We start from the raw sequence: 18,852 nt of genomic DNA on the forward strand, positions 1-18,852 counted from the left end.
ATTGTGGAGAAGTGCTTCTCCTATGACCAAAATTTTGGGTGTCCATTCATGCCATGTGATGGGGAAACATTCATTTTGGTCATCTGGCATCTTGCAGTGCATTTCCACACACGGAATGGGAAAGGATCAGGGCGGATGGGCCCTGAGTACCACTGCTGGGCTTCATCCAGTGCCCAGAACAGCCTACTTGGAAGCCAGAGCACAAGTGCAGTGAAACAAAGTGCTCATTAGATGGCCCATTAGGAAACATGCATTTGTTTAATGCTGACGTGATGTAAAACAAATGATGGTTTCCTAGTTAATAATGTCATATTCCCGTCCTCAAATGACACCTTTCTTTAAGATCTCTTTTTTTTTGTCAACAGCAAAGGCAACTTTTTACAAGCTTTTGGTACCTGCAGTGGCTGACACCATCAGTATTATCAGTGTTGGGCAATGCTGGTCGGTCTATCAGAGAGGAGGACGATGATCTCCAGCCCCTACGAGGAAGGCAGGGCTCGTGGAACCCCGAGAACCGCAAGGTTTTCCGTCGCGGTTGCGTTTTTTGCCCTGTCTGTGCCACGACGGCGGAGCGGACAGCGGGAGGAGAAGGGCGAGCGTGAGCCCGGGAGGGCCGAGCGAGGGTCCGGGGCCGGGGCCGGGCCGGGCCGGGCCGAGCGGAGCGGAGCGGGCTGGGCCGCGCTCCCTCCTCGCTCTCCGCCGGCCCCACCGGTCGGGGCTGCCGGCGGCGGCAGGCTTAGTCAGAGGAATGTGGGTGGGACTCCCTCCTCCCCGGCGCCTTAAAACCCCGCTCGGACCGGCCCGCTCGCAGTCTCCCGTCCCGGCGGAGCGTCCCCGCTGCACCACACCCGCGACGCCCGGGTTCGCTGGGCGCGCCGCCGGCCGGGCACGATGGTGGTGTGCGGCCTCGCCTGCTGGAGGTGCAGGTGGCTCCTGCCCCTGCTGCTGGGCCTGGCCATCATCATGGGCATCATCGCCCTGGCGGGCCGGGGCTGGCTGGAGTCCGAGTCGGAGCCCTACGTGCAGCAAGCGTCGCTGTGGGAGAGCTGCACGCGGGGCGAGGAGGACCTCAACTGGAACTGCGAGTCCCTGATGGACTACGGTGAGTGAGGAGCCCGCCGAGGAACCGGGGCAGCGGGTGCCAGGCTATTGACCTTCCCTAACTCTGCTGTGGAGCAGCTGCTTCCTGGAATGGAGTATCCATGCTGTTTCGGGGCTTAAACCAGCTCCGAAACACAGGGCTAGACTACTCCAGAGCGATTTTTTTTTTTTTTTTAATCAGTACAACACTGAGAAGCCGGGGTGTTGATATTTTGGTTTTTTCTGAAGTTATTTTGCAACCAAAGTAAGATAGCAGCTGGCTCCAAGTCTGTGTGTTTGCTTCCCCTGAACTCTCATCGGGCTGCAGTGCCAGAGCCTTACCTGGCTGCTCCCTCCCTGTGCCGCCAGATTCCCTGGTCAGACGGCCAGTGTGGAAACCTCCGTGCAGGACCACGCCTGGACAGTAGTGAAATGGTATTTCCCCGACCCTTTGGGGGAAGAGAGCACCTTAATTTAACCCTCCTGGCCAAGGGAGTGCAGCTATTAAAATGCCTCCTGATCCGCAGCTTAAAATGGTCTGATGTGGGTTCGAAGGCAGGAAAAAAAAAAAGCTCTTTCCTTTGTACCTCTCTGTTGCACTGGGGCCTAAATCAGGGATAAGTGTGCCTCTGTTTTAACTTGTTTAGCTGCTTCTGTATCTGGCATCACCACTGTAACATTCTTACTTCACACTCGCAGTTTCTAGGTCTTTTGGGGGACTTTTTGTTTTATTGCTAGGACACGTGGGTCTGATTACATCTGCTTTTCCCTCAAACAAAATATTTCTGGACAAATAAGCAGACCCGCCTTAAGATCTTGGATGAGGGTTCTTTAGGGACTGGGGGGCTGGAAGGGTGTGTTTCAGCTGGGAGAGCTGGGACTGTTTCCCTGCACAGATCCCTTGCTGCCTGAGCACGGCAGAATCACTTCCAGAAGCTTTTCATTGCAGCACTCATGCACAAGCTAAATCCTGAGTATACTGTAAGAGAAGTGGCTTTGTTTCTCAGCTGGGTGATGACTTCGGACCTTACTGCAGGTAGAAGAAATCTGGCTAGTGAGATGAAAATATCCATCTCCCCCATCAGACAGAGAAGAAAAGCTAGTGCAGTTGCTGAAATTTGCATTGCACAGGGGAAAAGTGCTAATACAGTACAGCCACTAGAATTTGTTTTCTCCTGTAGTGACATGGCTTCACACGTCCCTGAGTACTGATGGGTGTGTGCTTTGCGTCAGCCCTCAGCACTGTGGGACAAAAGCAGTTTTCTGCATTTTTTTCCTAGTTAACAGCCTGACACAGAAGAATAGCATCCTTGACTTCACTTGTTTAAGTCTTGGCTTATTTAAACCAAAACTTATTTAAATCCTTGGCTTATTTATATGAATTTGCCTGTTCTCAAATTTTCATAACATCAATGCCACTGTCTACTCAAATAGTATTTGCATCTAGAGACAGGATGTAACACATGAATTCAGGTTTGATTTGTTTTGTTTTCTTTTCTTCTATGCTAATGCAATTACTGTCAAAATAGGTGAGGGCATTTACAAAGGAAAAAATGCCTAGCAGGCATTTATAGCACTGGAGCAGGAAAATAAAGGTTAACTAATTGAGATGCATAACTTGTGTTTTGCATACAATAATTGCTGTGGACTAACCATCCTGCACCTCTCCTGATGAAATGAAGACTTCAGAGTGGATCTCCATTAACAGAATGTGCCATTAGACAAATTCTTAATTGAGCTGTGGCATGTGTATGAGGAAGAGGTAGGAGAAAAAGCAGGCGAGTCACTTATTTTAAATGAGGGGAAAGGGGCAGGAAAAGACAAACAAAGATTTGCAAATAGGAGTGTTTCCTAAACTGCATAGCTCCTTAATGCACATTTGCAAATACCACATGAGAGGGAAAAAGTGAAAGGGAAAAAGAAGAGTAGGATGTCATGTGGCAGGGAGACAGGGAAGGGATATTGTTTAGAGTTCTGTGCTGGTTTGTGTCTGGGAAGTGCCCTGGCTGGCAGCGTCTATGTATTATCAAAATGTTGCAACGCAGAAGTGCTGCAGTGCACTAGAATATGACTCAAGATGACTAGGTCTAGACCATTGCAGGATTTAACTGTTGACTGTGTGTTTAAAACATATCAGCAAGCCATCAGCTATGACAAAGATTATTTGCACTGTGTAACTTGGAAAGGATGATTGTCTTTATAGTGATGAGACTGTAAGTTTAGGAGCAATATTTATGGGTGGCTGCGCCCTCCTGGTTCTGAATGACTGGTCCTAGTGACCTTGCTTTGAATTAACACTGTAAAAGATGGGTGTGTACATGTGCATTAGGTTAACTCCTTCTTAACACTAAGAGCCAATTGGTATTCATTTGGTATGTACCAGCCAACAAAGAAAAAGGGAAGCATTTTTCTGGATCCTTAGTAAGTGCCAGAAAAAAAAAAATAGGAGCCCAGCCTTTGTGAATCATGTTTAGCTGGAGCTGTGCCACTGTACCTATGTCCCTAGAGGCATGGACTTTGATACCACAGATTATTGGTGAAACTGAGTGCATATGAAGACTTCACTGAGGGGCCAGGTAAATAAAGGAGGAATGCTAGGTGTGTACTTACCTTTTCAATACACCTCTTTTCAGACACACTTTTGTCTGATCTACAAACACCAGGATGCATTCAAGACAAACTAACATCATGTGTAGTGTCAGGCAAGTGCAGGCACTTAGGAAATGCTGATGTGAAAGGTGTAGCAGTTGGCGTCCCTGCCTACACCCAGAAAACACTTACTGCAACTTCCTGGTAAGAGATCCCAGGGAAATGTGAGGCTGGTGTCTCTGCCAGTGCACTTTGCTGGCTCCTGAGCAGGCACACTTCTGCTGCTAACAATCCAGAGACTAAAAGCTGGAAATGTGTAGGATTGTGCCTCTCTTCAGCTCTCAGCTGAAGCCAGGTTTATACTAGAAGGCTTGCATTTAATATTTTGGTAGTTTAGTAATTGCTTTTCTTGCACTCCTAAAGCCAAAACAGATTGTGATTCCCAGTATTAATTTCCAACCTGCCCTCCCAGCAAACCTTGGATTCTGGGGTCCTCTGTGCTCATGGTGGATATGCACATAGTTTCCTCTCACCAGGCATGCTACCATGGAAGTTCACACATTACCTGAGCAAGAAAGTAGTGCTGACACTGCTCTTTTGCTTGCAGTTCACTACTCCTTTATGACGTCAAAAAAGTCCAATATTTTTGGACATTCTGTGTAATGGGCTCTTGAGGCCAAGCAAGGATTGCTACTGCCATTTACATACACAAGAATATTACAGCTACATTGCAAAAACATGCCCAGTCTCTGCAGGTTGTGATAAAAGCTTCCACTTACTCACGAGCTAACAAACTAGCTTCGGCTTCTGGAAGTGAATGAACAAATAAAACAGTCTTGTTAGTTCAAATCCTGTAGCAGTTCATCTTCCTGCTAGACTATTTTCACAGCCCTTTTATTGATTTCTAAAGAGAAATCTAGATTTAAATATCTTAGCCTGTAGAGATTCCACCTCCTCCCTGGTGACGCTGAGGCATGGCCAGATGAAGTCAGGAAACACACTTAATGCTAAGGCACTGTTGCTTGCTTTCTTTTAATTTCATCATATTACTGGTGCTCATCATTAACATTTAGTAATCATGACCCCTCCTAGTTATTTGCATGATAACATTTGCAGCTGAGTTCCTTCCCATAGTAATCATTAATGTAATGTAATGCTATGTAATAAAACTCTTAAGCCTTCGTAATAATTACAGACCTTCTGAACAGTTGTTTTTTAAATGTTCTTTCAACACCACCTAATAGATAAATACTGTTCTGCTGATTAGATGCAAAGAACTTGACTATTCTTTGAGGCCAAGCTGACCTGGAAACACTAATACCCCCAACTATTTTTCTGCTTTTCTGCTCTCCAATTCTTCTGCCTTTCTATTTATGCAGTTCTAAATCTCTGTGGTGTTCTTGGTTGATTTCATAAACATACATCATATTTATGTTTATTTTGCACAAGAAATACCCTCTCTGACAAATGAATGGGTCGGTGAATTTTCTATGTTTATGGAAAAGCTTAAATTCCAGCTAAATATCTTATGATTACAAGGTACTTTTGAGCATAAACCATATAGAAAATGGGGCTAATCTGTCATTCTCTGACTGTGAGCAGGTCCCTCCAGCTCTTATGGCAGCAAACAGTGAGAGGGTAAACCTGCACCTCTCCCCTCCTGGCAGCTGAGACTTGTAGGGGAAGGATCTTTCAGAAAGACAGGAGAGCTGGGTGCCTGTGGGGACTCTGTCAGTTCTCAGAAGCCTTTGGGAGGAAAAGGAGCTGGGAAAGCCTGACTTGATTGGTGTGGGGATGAGGGAGATCCTTCATGGAGAAGCAGCAATTTCAGTTTTGGCTCTGCAGCAGCCCCTCTAGTGAAAACTCCCTGTTGGTGGGGGTGGCAACAGATCATGTGGATAAGGAAAATCCCAGGGCTGCACCCTATGCTTGGGAAAGGTGCACCCTCCCACCCCAGTCTCTCCCATCAGTCACTTATTAAGAGACTTATATATATACACAATGTAAGAGAAATCTCAAAAATTAAGTGTAAGTCCTGTGATTCCCGCAGGGGATCAAGTGTTTGGCTGATAGTTCAGTGGCTGACTACACTCATCCAGCCAAGCGCACACCCATCTAGTGCTGTGGGCAGCACCTATGACTCAATCTTATCAAGTCTTGTCAGCATCAACCTGCTGCAAAGTGATGTTGGAAAAGATAATCCAGCTGAAGAAAGAGCAGAAGGTCCTGGGTCACCATTACTGAGCTCTGTCAGACATGAGCACAAAACTCAGAGTTTCATGATGGTGCTGCCTACTGCTGCCTTGTTTCTGAAGACCTGAAGCAAAGCTGAGCTTGATATTAATCTTCCTGACAAGATATCTCCTGCAGCTATATGTGTTGTCATTTTCTTATTGCCAGAGACAAGAAAATAAATCACTGTGAGCAGAGCCTGGGCTGACCTGTATCCAAAAGCTTATTATGCTTGTAAAGACAGTACAGATGATATGAAAATGGCAGAGAGAGCACTGGGGGCATTCTGCCTTGTACTCCTCCAGCTGTGTTTGTGTTGTTCTAAACCTCAAGGTGTCTAACATGCAGGTGTATTTGAGTTTACAACTTAAATTTTATCAAACAGATGCCAGATTTGTCCTCCTACATCTTGTCAGCATAAATAATGCATCTGAAAGGGAAAATGCTATGGTAACTTGGTGTTCCTTCTTGTTGTGCTTTTTTTTTCTTAATAGGGCAAATATTGATAAAACCTTGTCTAAATCATCTAGTCTGAATGGGTTTTCCTGAGCTGGCTGTGTGTAATGGTTACATATCCCTTTATATTATTTATCACTAAAGAAATCCTATTGTGGAGACAATATTCAATACCTGTGTTAGATATGGCAGAGAATATTTTGTGTGAAAAGATTTTATCAAACCACTGACGTAGCTCTCCAGACACTCATCAGTCTCCTCCCCACTTCTTCCCCTCAGCATTCCCTCAGGGAAGTGGTATGAGACATGCACAACTAGTTGAAGAAGAAGAAATTTGAGAAGTTTTTACTGTCTTGAGGAGCTCCAGGAAGGGAAAGGGGAAAGAAAGACTTTTCCTTTTCTTTTCTGTGTCAGTTTGTTTTTTTTTTGTGTGTGTTTTTTTTTTGTTTGTTTGTTTTTGTGTTTTTTTTTTGTTTTTTTTTTTTTTTTTGTCTTCAGGTAGCAGTGGTGCTAGTTGGAAGTTTTGGCAGAGATTTGGTTGATGTATTTTACTGCTTTATTTTACTTTTGCTGTTGGATTAGAAATAAAGAAACCAGTTCAAACAGATCTAATTAAAATAGCTGTAAAACAATGCTTTGCTTTCAGACAGAAAATTGCAGAGGAAGAGTGGAGACTACATTGAAAGCAGAACATCTCCAAAGTCACTTCAACTGTGATGGAATGGACAGCTATGATGAAAGGGATTTTTTTTTTTCATGTTCTGACCTAGATCTCACTGGCCTCTTTATTCCTACATTAGAGGGAGCTCAGGATCCGGCCCTACCTCTGTCTGAGTGTGTGAAAGTAGAAACCCACAATATGTAGATGTGGGAATTGAATTGTGATGACAGCTGACTGGAAAACAAAGCACTAGCCAGTATGGTTTAGCCCTTGTGGGCAGGTATCCTGCCTCCAGGGCAGGAACACTTTTGCTTGTAGTTGTTTGCTCTGGGCTCACCTAAATTGCTTGGTTTCTGAAGAGGAGAAGTGTGTGAGGGCCTTTTCACAGGGCCGTGTTACTGCCAAAGCAGAATCGCTGCCTGTTTATCTAGGAGTTTTTCCTGCCACTGTTGCCTTGGCCCTGCCTGTGCCGGGTGAGTTCTGGATGCTGGTGCTGTTCCCTTGGAATACAGCCCTTGCTTCATGCCTCAGCCTCTCCAGCATGCAGTAGCTTGATACTAAGTAGCTTGATACACCCTGTTCCAGCAAATGTCAAAGTAATGATTCAAAGAGGATTCATCAACTTTTACCTCAGATTTTGCTGTTTCTCCTCCACCTGCTACATTTTAGCTGTGAATAGATACTTATTTTCAAGAACATTCTTTTGTCATCTTTTCAGCTATTGCAGGTTTATTTCTTTTTGGTCATGCTTATTTTGCTTCCCATGCCCTATTCTTGTCATAAACAAACAGAAGTGTTATGCAGACAGCACTATTATTTCCCAGCAGTTATCTCCTGTGGCTTTCACACTTCCTTGTGCATGGAAGTGCTTTTGTAAACTTGAATATCGAACAGGAGCTGTAGTGATAAAGGACATTGTCAGCAGTTGTGTGCCCTATCTGCTCAGGTATCTGTGGGTGTCTTACAGAGTTTGAAGGTATTATCTCTCTTGTATGCTGTACTCTATCCCCCTTTTCAGCAAGACAAGTTATCAGGCAGGGAGTCCTGTGCTGCTCCAGCAGTGATGGAGCCCCCTGCTCTGCAACTGAGTGCTTTGCAGGCATTCAGCATTGCTTTGACATAAGGACATGGTTTTTACATGAGTTTCAATAAAAAAATGAATAAAGAAAACCAAAGAGCTGCAATGACCTACAGGAGAGTACTGCTGTGTGTAATACCTTCCTTGTTTTCTCTTCAAGGCTGGGGGAGAGCAGCAGCTGCCACATACCTCGTTGGCTTTGTGATCCTGGTCATCTGTTTCGCCCTTGCAGTCATCGCGTTCTCGATCGAGATCCTCCGCTTCAACTTTGTGCGAGGAATTGGAGGCCTGCTCTTTGTTGTTGGTAAGGCTGGGCACAAAGACAAGGTTATTTTCGATGTGAAACAGGCATCAGCAGAAAAACATGCTAGATGGAGCCTCCCTTATGAAATTAGCTGTCTTTGTCTGGTTTATGACTCATTTTCGTGGGAAACAAGGGAAGGCTGAGTTGCGCTCTGAAAGCATAATGGGTAGGGAAGCTCCAGTGGCCTTTGTCAGTTCTCACACTTTCCCAAAAGCAATTCATGGGGATGCCCAACACCTTTAACCTTTCACGTGACATGCTAAGACTTAAGAGCTGTGGGTGCTTCCCACCTTTCTGATGGGAGGAGGAGGAACAGGGCTCTGGGAGGTAACTGGCTGGGCAGGGTTGCCGGTGCTGGCTGTGGGACAGGGCTGGTCACAGCATGCAGGTATGAGCCTTAGCAACCTGGCAATGGCAGCTGAGGTGCTGCAGCAGCCACATGGGCGTGGGGATCTGCCTGGGACAGAAGTCACATACCTCTGTAACAATGCAGATCTGATTGCAGGTCTGAAGCTAATCCTTACATATCTTAAGTATGCAGTTATCTCCAGGTACCTTTTCTTAATGGGAACCATAATATGTTCACTCTAACTTACTCCTGGTTTTCTTTCTTTTCTCTCTCTAGCTGCATTCCAGATCATTGGCTTGGTCATTTACCCAGTGAAATTCACAGAAGACATTCCACTGACAGGAGATAACATGTTCAGCTGGGCCTATGGTTTTGGCTGGGCTAGTACTGTTGTTGTAATAGGTTGTGCTTTCTTCTTCTGCTGCCTCCCCAACTGGGAAGATGAAGTCCTGGGAAACATCAAGCCTACCTATTACTACTCCTCCCCAGAGAGAGCACCATACTTAAATTGAAAGATTAAGTCTAAGTACAGTCAACTCTCAAAACAGAGGAGTGCCTCTGATGTACATTTGATGTGATTGTAGGAGACTAAAAAACTCACCTTATTTTGCCAGTGTATTTCTTACTGTGGCTGGCAATAAATTAGGAAAAACATTGGCATCTTAATCCAAATAGCTTTTACCCAAAGTATTATTTACATATTTTCATGTCAATTCAGTTTGGGTGGTTTACTTGCTCCTTCCCCTCCCAATTAATTGAGTCATCCTTATTTTATTCAAATATTTTCTTATGAATATAGATGATAGTGTTTTAAGTGTAGAAAGGAAAAGGATAGATTTTAAGCAACCTATTAGTGTGTCCTGTGAGATAGGTTGTTTTTTTTCACCTCTGACAAAATTGCTTTAAATGGAGCTAGGAAAAAACACAGCCTTCCAATGAATGCTTTTTGTTCTGTTAAAGTCAGTCCTAAGAAAGAAACTTCTGTGATACTATCACAGTCATCTGCTGCCTAAAAATCTTTTCTCATTCCTGTTACTGGACTGTTGTTGACTACTAGCTATTTGAATTAAGGGGAAAATAAAATTAAAATTTATTTTCCACCAATTGGTGCTGTTGGACAAGGTCTCATCCAAAGCATGGAGCTGGTGTGTATAACATAAGAGTGGCTAATGTAATATTGGTGGGTTTGTGGCCACAGCAGGACTTGTGATGGAATCACATATGTGTGTTGTAATGGATTCAAATGCTAAAGTACATACATTTTTACATGCTATATGAGAGATGCTGATTTCGAAAATATCTTTGAGCAGAAACATAAACTATTCTACTAGTCTACCTTTGTAAAGTTGCAGTGTTTTAATTATCAGTGTGCTTTGGAGGGAAATTTTAGCATAAGGTGTTTAAAAACCTCCAAAAGTTTCTAACACTGTTGGTACCTCAGAGTTTAGCAAACTTGGGCTGCTTTGTGAGTGAGTAGGGGTAACAGCTAGAAATAGAAAGGCAGTTCTGTGAGCAATTTACATATGTAAACTTCATACAGACATCAGTGTTGGAGTAATCTGGCTGCCTCCTCGTTTGTGTTTCTGCAGCCAGCAGTTCCAAATAAATATTCTAGCGAGGCGTAGTCATGGACCTGCAGCATCTTACAGCAGATTTAATTGTGGTCTGTAATCTTTGCCAGGGCTTTGTTCAGCTGGGGAGGAAGGAAGAAGTTCATTTTTCGAACTCCTCTTCCAGCTGTGAGGGAAGTAGCTTTAGCAAAGACAGACTGAGGAGGATATAGGTGGGTTGGAAAGCAAATGCTGCATGTTTCTCTGTGTTATTTCTTACTCTCATGAACCTGGTACTTAGGAGAGGGTAAGTGGTGGGTATGTGTATTCATGCACATGTACAAAATAGAACTTAGAAAGCATTACCCAACAGACTGTAAAGCTAAAGTAATTTACAACTGATCTTTAGCAATGCCCTGTATGTCTTGTATTATATATTGTATAGCTTTCTATGTTGTAACATCTTTTTCAATTTGATAATGCAATATATTGCACGTGATCCTGTTTTAGAGAGGCCAGGTGATTCCTGAAGGTCCCTTCTAGGCCTGTATTTTATAACTTTACAGAGCATAAATGTCTGCAGATTTCAGAATTGTGTTATGAGCTCAGTTGTGGCATATACAATCAATTGTATTTATGATTCTTGCCAAATAAGAGAGTTCAGTGGCAAACATGTCCTTTTAAATTTTTTTTCCCTTTTCTGTACAGTACTGGCTGGTGGGGAATACTGTGTAGACTTTATCATGAGAAATGATAGTACCTACTTCTAGTGAATTCAAAAGACAGCAGAGAATCTCAAGTGGGGAAAACCCTTGCCCAACTAAAGCTGAAAAAGAGAAGAAAGTGTAAGAAAATGGACACCTTTCTTAATGACAGGGAAGATGGAATGGTAATATGGTAATCAGGATTAGCATAATTTAAGTCTTTTGTATGCTTTTTTTATAAGCATTGGCATAACTTGTCAGAAGAGGACTAATGTAAAATAAACTTGGCTCTGAATGTACTGGGAGGGGTAGAAGCATAACCAGCATGTTACACAACTTCAGTGTTCCAGAGAAAGCTATTGCAAAAAGTTATTAATGACTTTCAAGTGATATTAATGTATGTGACACTCGTTTCAAATGTGGTGGCTTAATTAAAAATGTTTTAGCTGACGGTTGTAGAAACTTGGTGATGTTTGTGGTTCCTGGATTAATTTCATAAAATCAAACAAATAAGCCATTCTTTTCTTCTCTTAACTTGAATATCCAGTGTCAGGTTAATAAAATGAAGTTAAAGACCTCATGTCCAGGAGGCAGCAACTTCATTTTGCAGTCAAATAAGCTTCAGAATACACTGCAAAACATGTCTGTGCGCTTTCATTGAAGTGCCAGGTATAGAATGTTCTTTCCTAAGCCAAAACCTCTTAAGTGCATCACAGAGAAGGGGGAACTCTAAACATTTTAAATACACAACAGTCTACAGGAGGTCTCATGTGTGGGAAGCTTGTTCTTTATCAAAAATGTTCCAAGTGTCTTTCCTACAATGATCAAGAAATTTAAATAGTGAAAAAAAGATGGTGTACTGGCCTGCTATTTTCAGTGGAAGGCTGCACTTCTCCCATGATTAGAAACCTTCCCACTTCTAACCTCAGCTGATGCATGGCCCATATTATAACCCTGTCCTAGTGACGTTTTTTAAAGAGAGCAAATCAGTCAGTCACTGCTGTCTTACACCAGTCTGTGGCTTCTGATTTCTGGAAAAACAGGTTCATCATTCTCCTTTTTCTATTTTTTTTTAATCGATCCTCTTCCCTTTTTTTTAAAATCTATCCTCTTCCCTAACTGTCTTAATTTTAAAATTCATTTACTACTCTGGATTCTGGTGCCTTCCATGTGTTTCTTTTTGGGTTTTGGTTCCACATCTCCCCATTTTTACTTACTTCTAATTTTAAATAAACAAATAGGAAAAATATTTTGGTTTCTTTTAGATTTTCCTAAATGCTCTCAAGATAATTGCAAGGTTTCTATAATGCCTTTCTTTCAATAGGAAGAATATTTGCACTCCTGTTTACCAACCAGTCTGTATTAAGCTGCAACCTAAATCTTTGCTCACTAAAATCACCTGAATATCTCCAGTGAGCTTCGGGCTGCAGGGTTGCTCCTTCTAATCCAGTTTGTGAGAAGAGAGAGCAGTTCAGGGGAATCTGAGCACACTTGACCCTTGTCTTAGGAGCAGTTATGAGCAATCAAAAATGTGCATGACTGAGTGCTAGGGAAGACTAATTGACCTGAATGGGATGATTAATGCTTAAATCTCATGGATATGGGAAACAGCTGCCCCACCCCGCTGGGATTTTGTATTTTTAGCTGATGTAACAAGTGACTAATTTTTTAGACAATTCATTGACAAGACAGAATTCTAAAAGATTATTCACCTGACCTTTACATCCTGCACACAAAGGCTTTTGGATGTAGAATGCATACATAAATCAAGGGAGTGTAGTAACAGATCGTTTGGGAGCAGGGAGGATTGTTATGGTGATAAGCACTCCAGAAACAAAAACAACCACGTATACAGAGAAAATGTTGCGCACACACACACAAACAAAGAGAGTTGCTGAGGTCATTGAGCACTTACAAACTAATGATGAACCAAGCACACATATCTATGGAAACCAAAATGCTCCAGGAGATGCACAACATTTGAGAGCTGAAGTACTGGTCCCACAGCTCAGAGCAGTGGGGGTTCCTGGCAATATGGAACAGCACCCTGAAAAAACAGGTTAATCTGTGCCAGTAGGCGAAATTGCACATGTTTTTAAATGGACTTGGAAGATGATACTCACAACCAGAATAAAGTTTAATCAAATCTGGAGGATGCATTTGTCAAAAATAGGGATGTTGAGTTTCAAAATTTGATTCCTGTAACAGGCATCAGTACAGAAGTAGTGAAATCCATATGCAGTGGGTTCACAGAACCTGGTAAATGCCAGTGATACTGCACAGGTGCAGCAGTTTATATGCATAGATCCCATGTCCTGCACGTGTGCCGTGTATTTATGAGATAATTCCAATGACTCCATGATGCACATCTGAAGTGGTACAGTAGGCTGCCTTTTGTCTGGGATTCCCTGGTGTCCTAAGGTGTGGGCAAAGCTGCACCACCTATGAAGCTTGACATCTAGAAATTCCAGGCAAAAATACAATGTCCTCAAATTTGGCCTATACAAATTACATTTAAATTACTTGAGAATTGTTAGAATAATCCAAAGGATTTTTTCATTGGGATTTTTGAATGCATAAATTTTATAAGGCTGTATTTATAATAAAGACTGTAGAAGAACACACAGAAATGCCTGGAGCTTTATAATATAAATATTACGACTATAAACAAGATAAATAATAATTTGTGACAAGAACTATGCTTTACATAATATAATTAATACATAGAAATTAATTCTATTTCTCATGGGTCCATCTTTGCAGGATTGAATAACGTGAGGAGAGCTGGTATGGCTACTGCTTTTTGTTTATTCATGGGAATGGGGACAATATATGATATTTTTCACAGAGTTTTTGTGAATATAGAATATTTTATAAGCATCAAAGTTTGCTAAAACTCAAGGTGATACCTTGGAAATCAGTGTTCACTGAGTTTGAGAGGGCCCAGAAAGGTCTGGAGTGAGCATTCAGATGAAACTGAACATAAAAGCCAGGCAAGTCCTGTCCTACAGTGTGCTGCTCTGGGAAATGATCATGGATTGAAGTAGGCTGGTTTGATGGTCACAGTCCTCAATACACATGGAGGCAGGAGCAGGAGCTGACCTGTGGCCATTACAGTCCCTTTTCAGGAAATAGCCTATTTTTAAGCTCTCTTTGGAGAGGATTTAAGCAATCCCTTACAACAGGAAATAAGGAGAAATTATAATGAAAAAAATAATTTAGGTGAATTTTTATGCATGAAATAGAAAGACAAAACAACTCACAAAACTTCTGACTTGAAATAGAAAGACAAAACAACTCACAAAACAAAATTTGGGAAAAACATAATTGGCATTTGGTAATAAGACAGTAAGTTGAAAATGTTGCTAGGATACTTCTGTTTTAATTTTAGCCCTCTTGTCAAATCAATTTCACATCAAACATTTAAAACTGAAGACATCATTTCCATGTAACACATTAGTTTCAGCAAAATCCTTCTTTTGGCTGAAGAATCCCAAAGTGAAAATTTCTGGCTGAAACCCCTTAAGACATGCTTAGCATGCATGTCCTATCTGTAAATCTCAGAGTGTTTAAACAAGTAGCTATTCCCAGCTGACCCATAAGACAGAGCAGATAAAAGCCATTTCTTTGACAGAGAACTGTAAGTAGCAAGGCTGTGGCACCAGGGAATTCTCTAAGTGAAGCTGATTTTATTCCTCTCCTAAGGCAAAGTAAAGCTTTATGCTTTATAAGGAGTTACTGTTATGATCCACTACAACAGGACGAGAATTTAGTTAGCTTACCTATGCCACAGAGAAGTTCTGGAGCCCAAAGAAAGTACCTTTAGTAAAATTATCCCATATGTAGAACAGGACTATGCTGTACCACTCTAACTGTTTACCCATGGGTTCATAAAATCGCTGTACACAACGTGCTATGATTCTTTCATTCTATGATTCTATGTACTCACCAGAGAGCTTGTGCTCCTGACAGCCACTCAGGGAAAATACAGACACTCACAATGGTTGCAAGTGTCCAGAGGCCATCTCAGCTCCTCACTGATTAGCTGGTTTACAGGACACCCTTGATTTCAGCCTTTTGCCTGGAGAAGGGGGAGTTGACTGAACTGATTAAACTTCTACAGAGCCTCTGTAGGAAATTCCTGGGGATTAAACCTTGTTCCATCATATAACTTATCGTGTCCTTAAGCAAAAACTAGCTGACAATTAAAGCCATGCTCAGGCACACAGAGTCTTTGTACTTTCCTAATCTTGTGTTTTCCTTATTTCTGTTTTCCCAATACAGTCTTGAATTGCTCACATAAAATACAGTCCTGGATGCCGCCCCATGTTTGCATCTCAGGTGTTAACACTTACTGGTTTGCACATGTAGCCTTGCTAAGGAGAGGAAGAAAGCCCTTTTAAGCCTAAGCCTTTGTCCTGTCCAGGCAAGCCTGCTTTACTGACAAGAGCCACACAGTGTGCATGTGGGGCAGGCTTCAGAGGCCCTGCAGCAAGCTGGTCTTGGATGACTCGTGCTAAAAATCCTAACAAAACCCTGTGGGAATTTTCCTCTGAGCTCAGCAGTCAGTGAAGAGAGGAAGTATCCAACATCTGCAGAGCTTTGCTGTGCTGTGTGTGACAGACAGAGGAAAGCTTTCCCGAGTGCACAGCAGCAGGACTGAGCACCCACCATTCCCCAGGTCATCATAAGCATCATGGAGCAGTCACAGTGCCTGGCCACCTCAGGAGAGTTCCTCAGAAAGGGTTGGTGTAGCAGAATTACAAGATCTCAACTGTGTGCATTTTTGCAGGATGGTGTTTTTATTTTGCAAAGATGTAAAGTCAGGTCTTGTTCAGAATGTATTTCTACATGATGACTTCTACAATGATGTCCACAGGTCTTTTTCTACCTGTGCTTGCTATGGATGAAATATTAGTCACACGGAGAACACTATTGCCTTACTGCCCAGGGAGTGACCACAAGGTAAAATTTGGCTGACTGAGTTGCACCACTGTTTGGGCTGTGGCTGTAACAATAACTGCAGTGCAGCCCTTTCCAAAGGGAAACAGTAGGCTGGCATTACCGGCAAAAGAGAAGGACCCATGGTTGTAAATATTTTAATAAAGATAGTAATAATAGTTATGAAATTTATGCTCAGAGTGACTTGTTAGATGTAAGATAGCAAACAAGAGAACAGACCATAAAACAATTTTAGCAAAGCTTTTTAAATTCAAACTCTGGGGACTTCTTGTTTATAAGCAGTGTGACTATAAGAGAATGAAAACGTGCTTGCTGCAGAAGTCATGATCATGCACCACAGCCGGTCAGTTTATGCCAATCCAGTAATTTATACAGCTTAGCTGACCAGTCAGAGACTAAAGGTGAACAAAAGTACTCTGCCAATGACTTGTTAGCTTCTTCCACTTTTCTTCCAAGAAAACCATTTGTGTCTTGGCCAAAAAAGGCATATTTTTATTTCTAACTCTAATGCTGTAGAATTGTTTGCTTTATCAATATCCTCCTGCTTACTTGGTTACCTCAAGTAATAATGAAGATTCATTAGCAATATTTTTAGGTGCAGAAAGTGCACTACAATCTAACAGTTTTAGCATTGATAATATATATCTTCATTTTCAATAGATGATGTTGGTGTTAACCAGGAGGTTCTATCCACAGATAATGGAGAAGGAGAACAAGCATTTGCTTTCGTGTAAACACCCAGTTTATACATTGTAAAAGATGAAGCATGGCGAAGATTAGTTATCACTTAAAGTTTCCAATCATTTTTCCCTGTTTGCCATAGAAGTATCAGAATTATGTGAGATAAATACAAAATTTTGTTATCTTTGGATGTATGTCCCTCTCTACTGTTCAAGATATCTCAAATTATCCTTTTATTGAACGTAATTCTGAGTTGCTTAAGGATGACAAAGGTGGGCAAGACACAGAAATATTTGTGGTGACTGAACACTACTCACCTTTCTTTCACAACATGATAATGTTCTCTGTGGTATCACCTTGCAAATGCTAACATTTGTGGCAGCATGCATTCATCCACATGTGAGCTGTAATAGAAACTGATGACAAATCCTTCAGTAAGTGCCTTCCTGAAACATTGCTGAGCATTCTAAATTCAGAGAGGACCATTTTAGTCCTCAACAGACATTGGCTCTCAAATGCATGACAGCACCTGTCTTCATACTAGATTTCAGGTACAAAATTGCCTTAATTTGATTTGCCTATATCCTTATAAAGCCGTAATTTTGTGAAAGGTTGAAACTTGGCAAGAGACTAGATACAGGCAGCTGAGTGAAGGCTTGTCTACACTCTACTGTCACATTCACAAGTATTTCTGAAGCCATCTTTTAAAAACCATTTAATATCCAAACCTGTGTTCTCTCAAACTTTTGGATTCTATTGTGTCCTCTTCTACCTCAGCTGCGGCAACAGAAAGAATGCATATACAGACTTGGACAACCTGTAGTAACAGCATAGCATACTAAGGTTGGTCTTCAAATGATACTGGATTTAATGTAAATATTTAAATCATGCATTTAAAAATTATATATTGCAGTGTTATGGAGCAGGTAAGTGATATTTTAAACATTAGGTAAATGATAACTGAATTTGTGGATAGCACAAATGTGGACTACAATTGAAGATACATTGTATTCAAAGGGAATGGTTGTTCCCTGAAGTTTATTTTACAACAAAAAAAACAAACAAACAAACAAAAAAAACAAAAAAAAACCCCCGAGATTTTCCCTTATTTCCAATTCAAAACAGCAGCTGAGGTGTCTTCATAGTTGGCTGTAGCTTTCAGCAACACTCAAATTCAATGGTCAAAACAGTAAAAATATCTCCTGCTCTCACAGAGGCCTGTTGGATACCCCTGATGGATCTCTCACAGCCACAGGGATATTGGACTGTCTGTGCCACAGGAAAGCTGCTGGCAGGATGCTTCAGCTGGCCAGAATGAGAGATAAGGCAGCCACACCACTGCTAATCTACCAGCAGGCAAATAAGGTACCTGATGAGAGATAAGGCATGGTGTCAAATTTACTTCTTCAAATCTAATTCTTCGTGGAGTTAGCACTTCACTGTGCTGCAGCTCATTAATGTGGATGTTCCAGTTTGGTTCAAGCTCAATACCTCTTCAGACACAGTGTATCAGTGCAATGTAAATTATTAATTTCCTTTATTTAGGCCATTATTGATTCATGAGTATTAATTCAGAAAAGTGCTGTGCAGTTCACAAACAGTTCATAGCTGTCACATTCCACCATGAGAGCTGCAACACAATAACAAATTTCTTTGAGTAAAAGAGGTCAGTACTTGGATGCAGCCCTACCTGACAAAATCCACCATGGGAGCAAAGGATACTTCGCATCCTCTGGGCTTAACTGTGTTTCACACAAACCAGCTTTGATCAAGGGCTGCAGCTGCTTCCAGACATAAATGTAATTGGGCTCTAGCAAAATACTAGGTTGTAGCACGTGTTAGTTCAAAGGGAGAGTGCAGGGAACATGGCAATATCTCTTCTGAGCCGACAGACAGGAAGCTCTGCCCTGCACTTGCTGTTTGTCCTCCCAGGGCACAGAGGGGTGATGGCTCATCTCTGCCTTGCACTCCTAGCAGCTGCAGACAGGCTCTGACAGGCCCCAGGCAGTGCTTGTACAGCCAGATCCACACTCAGGGAGTGTTTGTCAGTTGAGGCTCAGTCAAATCACAATTCAGCTTTTGTTCTCCCATAAGGCTATATCCAGATCATACTATAGTTTTCTTTTCCTCTGTACCTATGCTCCAGAAGGGGAAGAGCCAACAGTGACATTCTTTATTGCCTTAGCTTTATAACAGCTATGGAAAT

General features: G+C 42.0%; 1 protein-coding gene across 1 annotated transcript; it reads left to right on the top strand.

Annotated features, from left to right (window-relative positions):
* The first annotated feature begins 794 nt into the window (after positions 1-794).
* On the top strand, positions 795-11,453 carry PERP (p53 apoptosis effector related to PMP22). Its single transcript, XM_054630514.2, has 3 exons — positions 795-1,102; positions 8,257-8,400; positions 9,026-11,453. Exons 1-3 carry the CDS (start codon positions 892-894, stop codon positions 9,259-9,261), a joined length of 591 nt encoding a protein of 196 aa, XP_054486489.1. The 5' UTR covers positions 795-891; the 3' UTR covers positions 9,262-11,453.
* Positions 11,454-18,852: the final 7,399 nt, after the last annotated feature.

Source organism: Agelaius phoeniceus, chromosome 3 (assembly GCF_051311805.1).
Source record: "Agelaius phoeniceus isolate bAgePho1 chromosome 3, bAgePho1.hap1, whole genome shotgun sequence".
Taxonomy (NCBI): Eukaryota; Metazoa; Chordata; class Aves; order Passeriformes; family Icteridae; genus Agelaius; species Agelaius phoeniceus.

Excerpts from the sequence above, each read along its gene's own strand:
- PERP (XM_054630514.2), top strand. The coding sequence starts at position 892 with ATGGTGGTGTGCGGCCTCGCCTGCTGGAGGTGCAGGTGGCTCCTGCCC. Across the intron at positions 1,103-8,256 it reads CGAGTCCCTGATGGACTACG|GCTGGGGGAGAGCAGCAGCT; the intron begins GTGAGTGAGGAG and ends TTTCTCTTCAAG. Across the intron at positions 8,401-9,025 it reads AGGCCTGCTCTTTGTTGTTG|CTGCATTCCAGATCATTGGC; the intron begins GTAAGGCTGGGC and ends TTCTCTCTCTAG.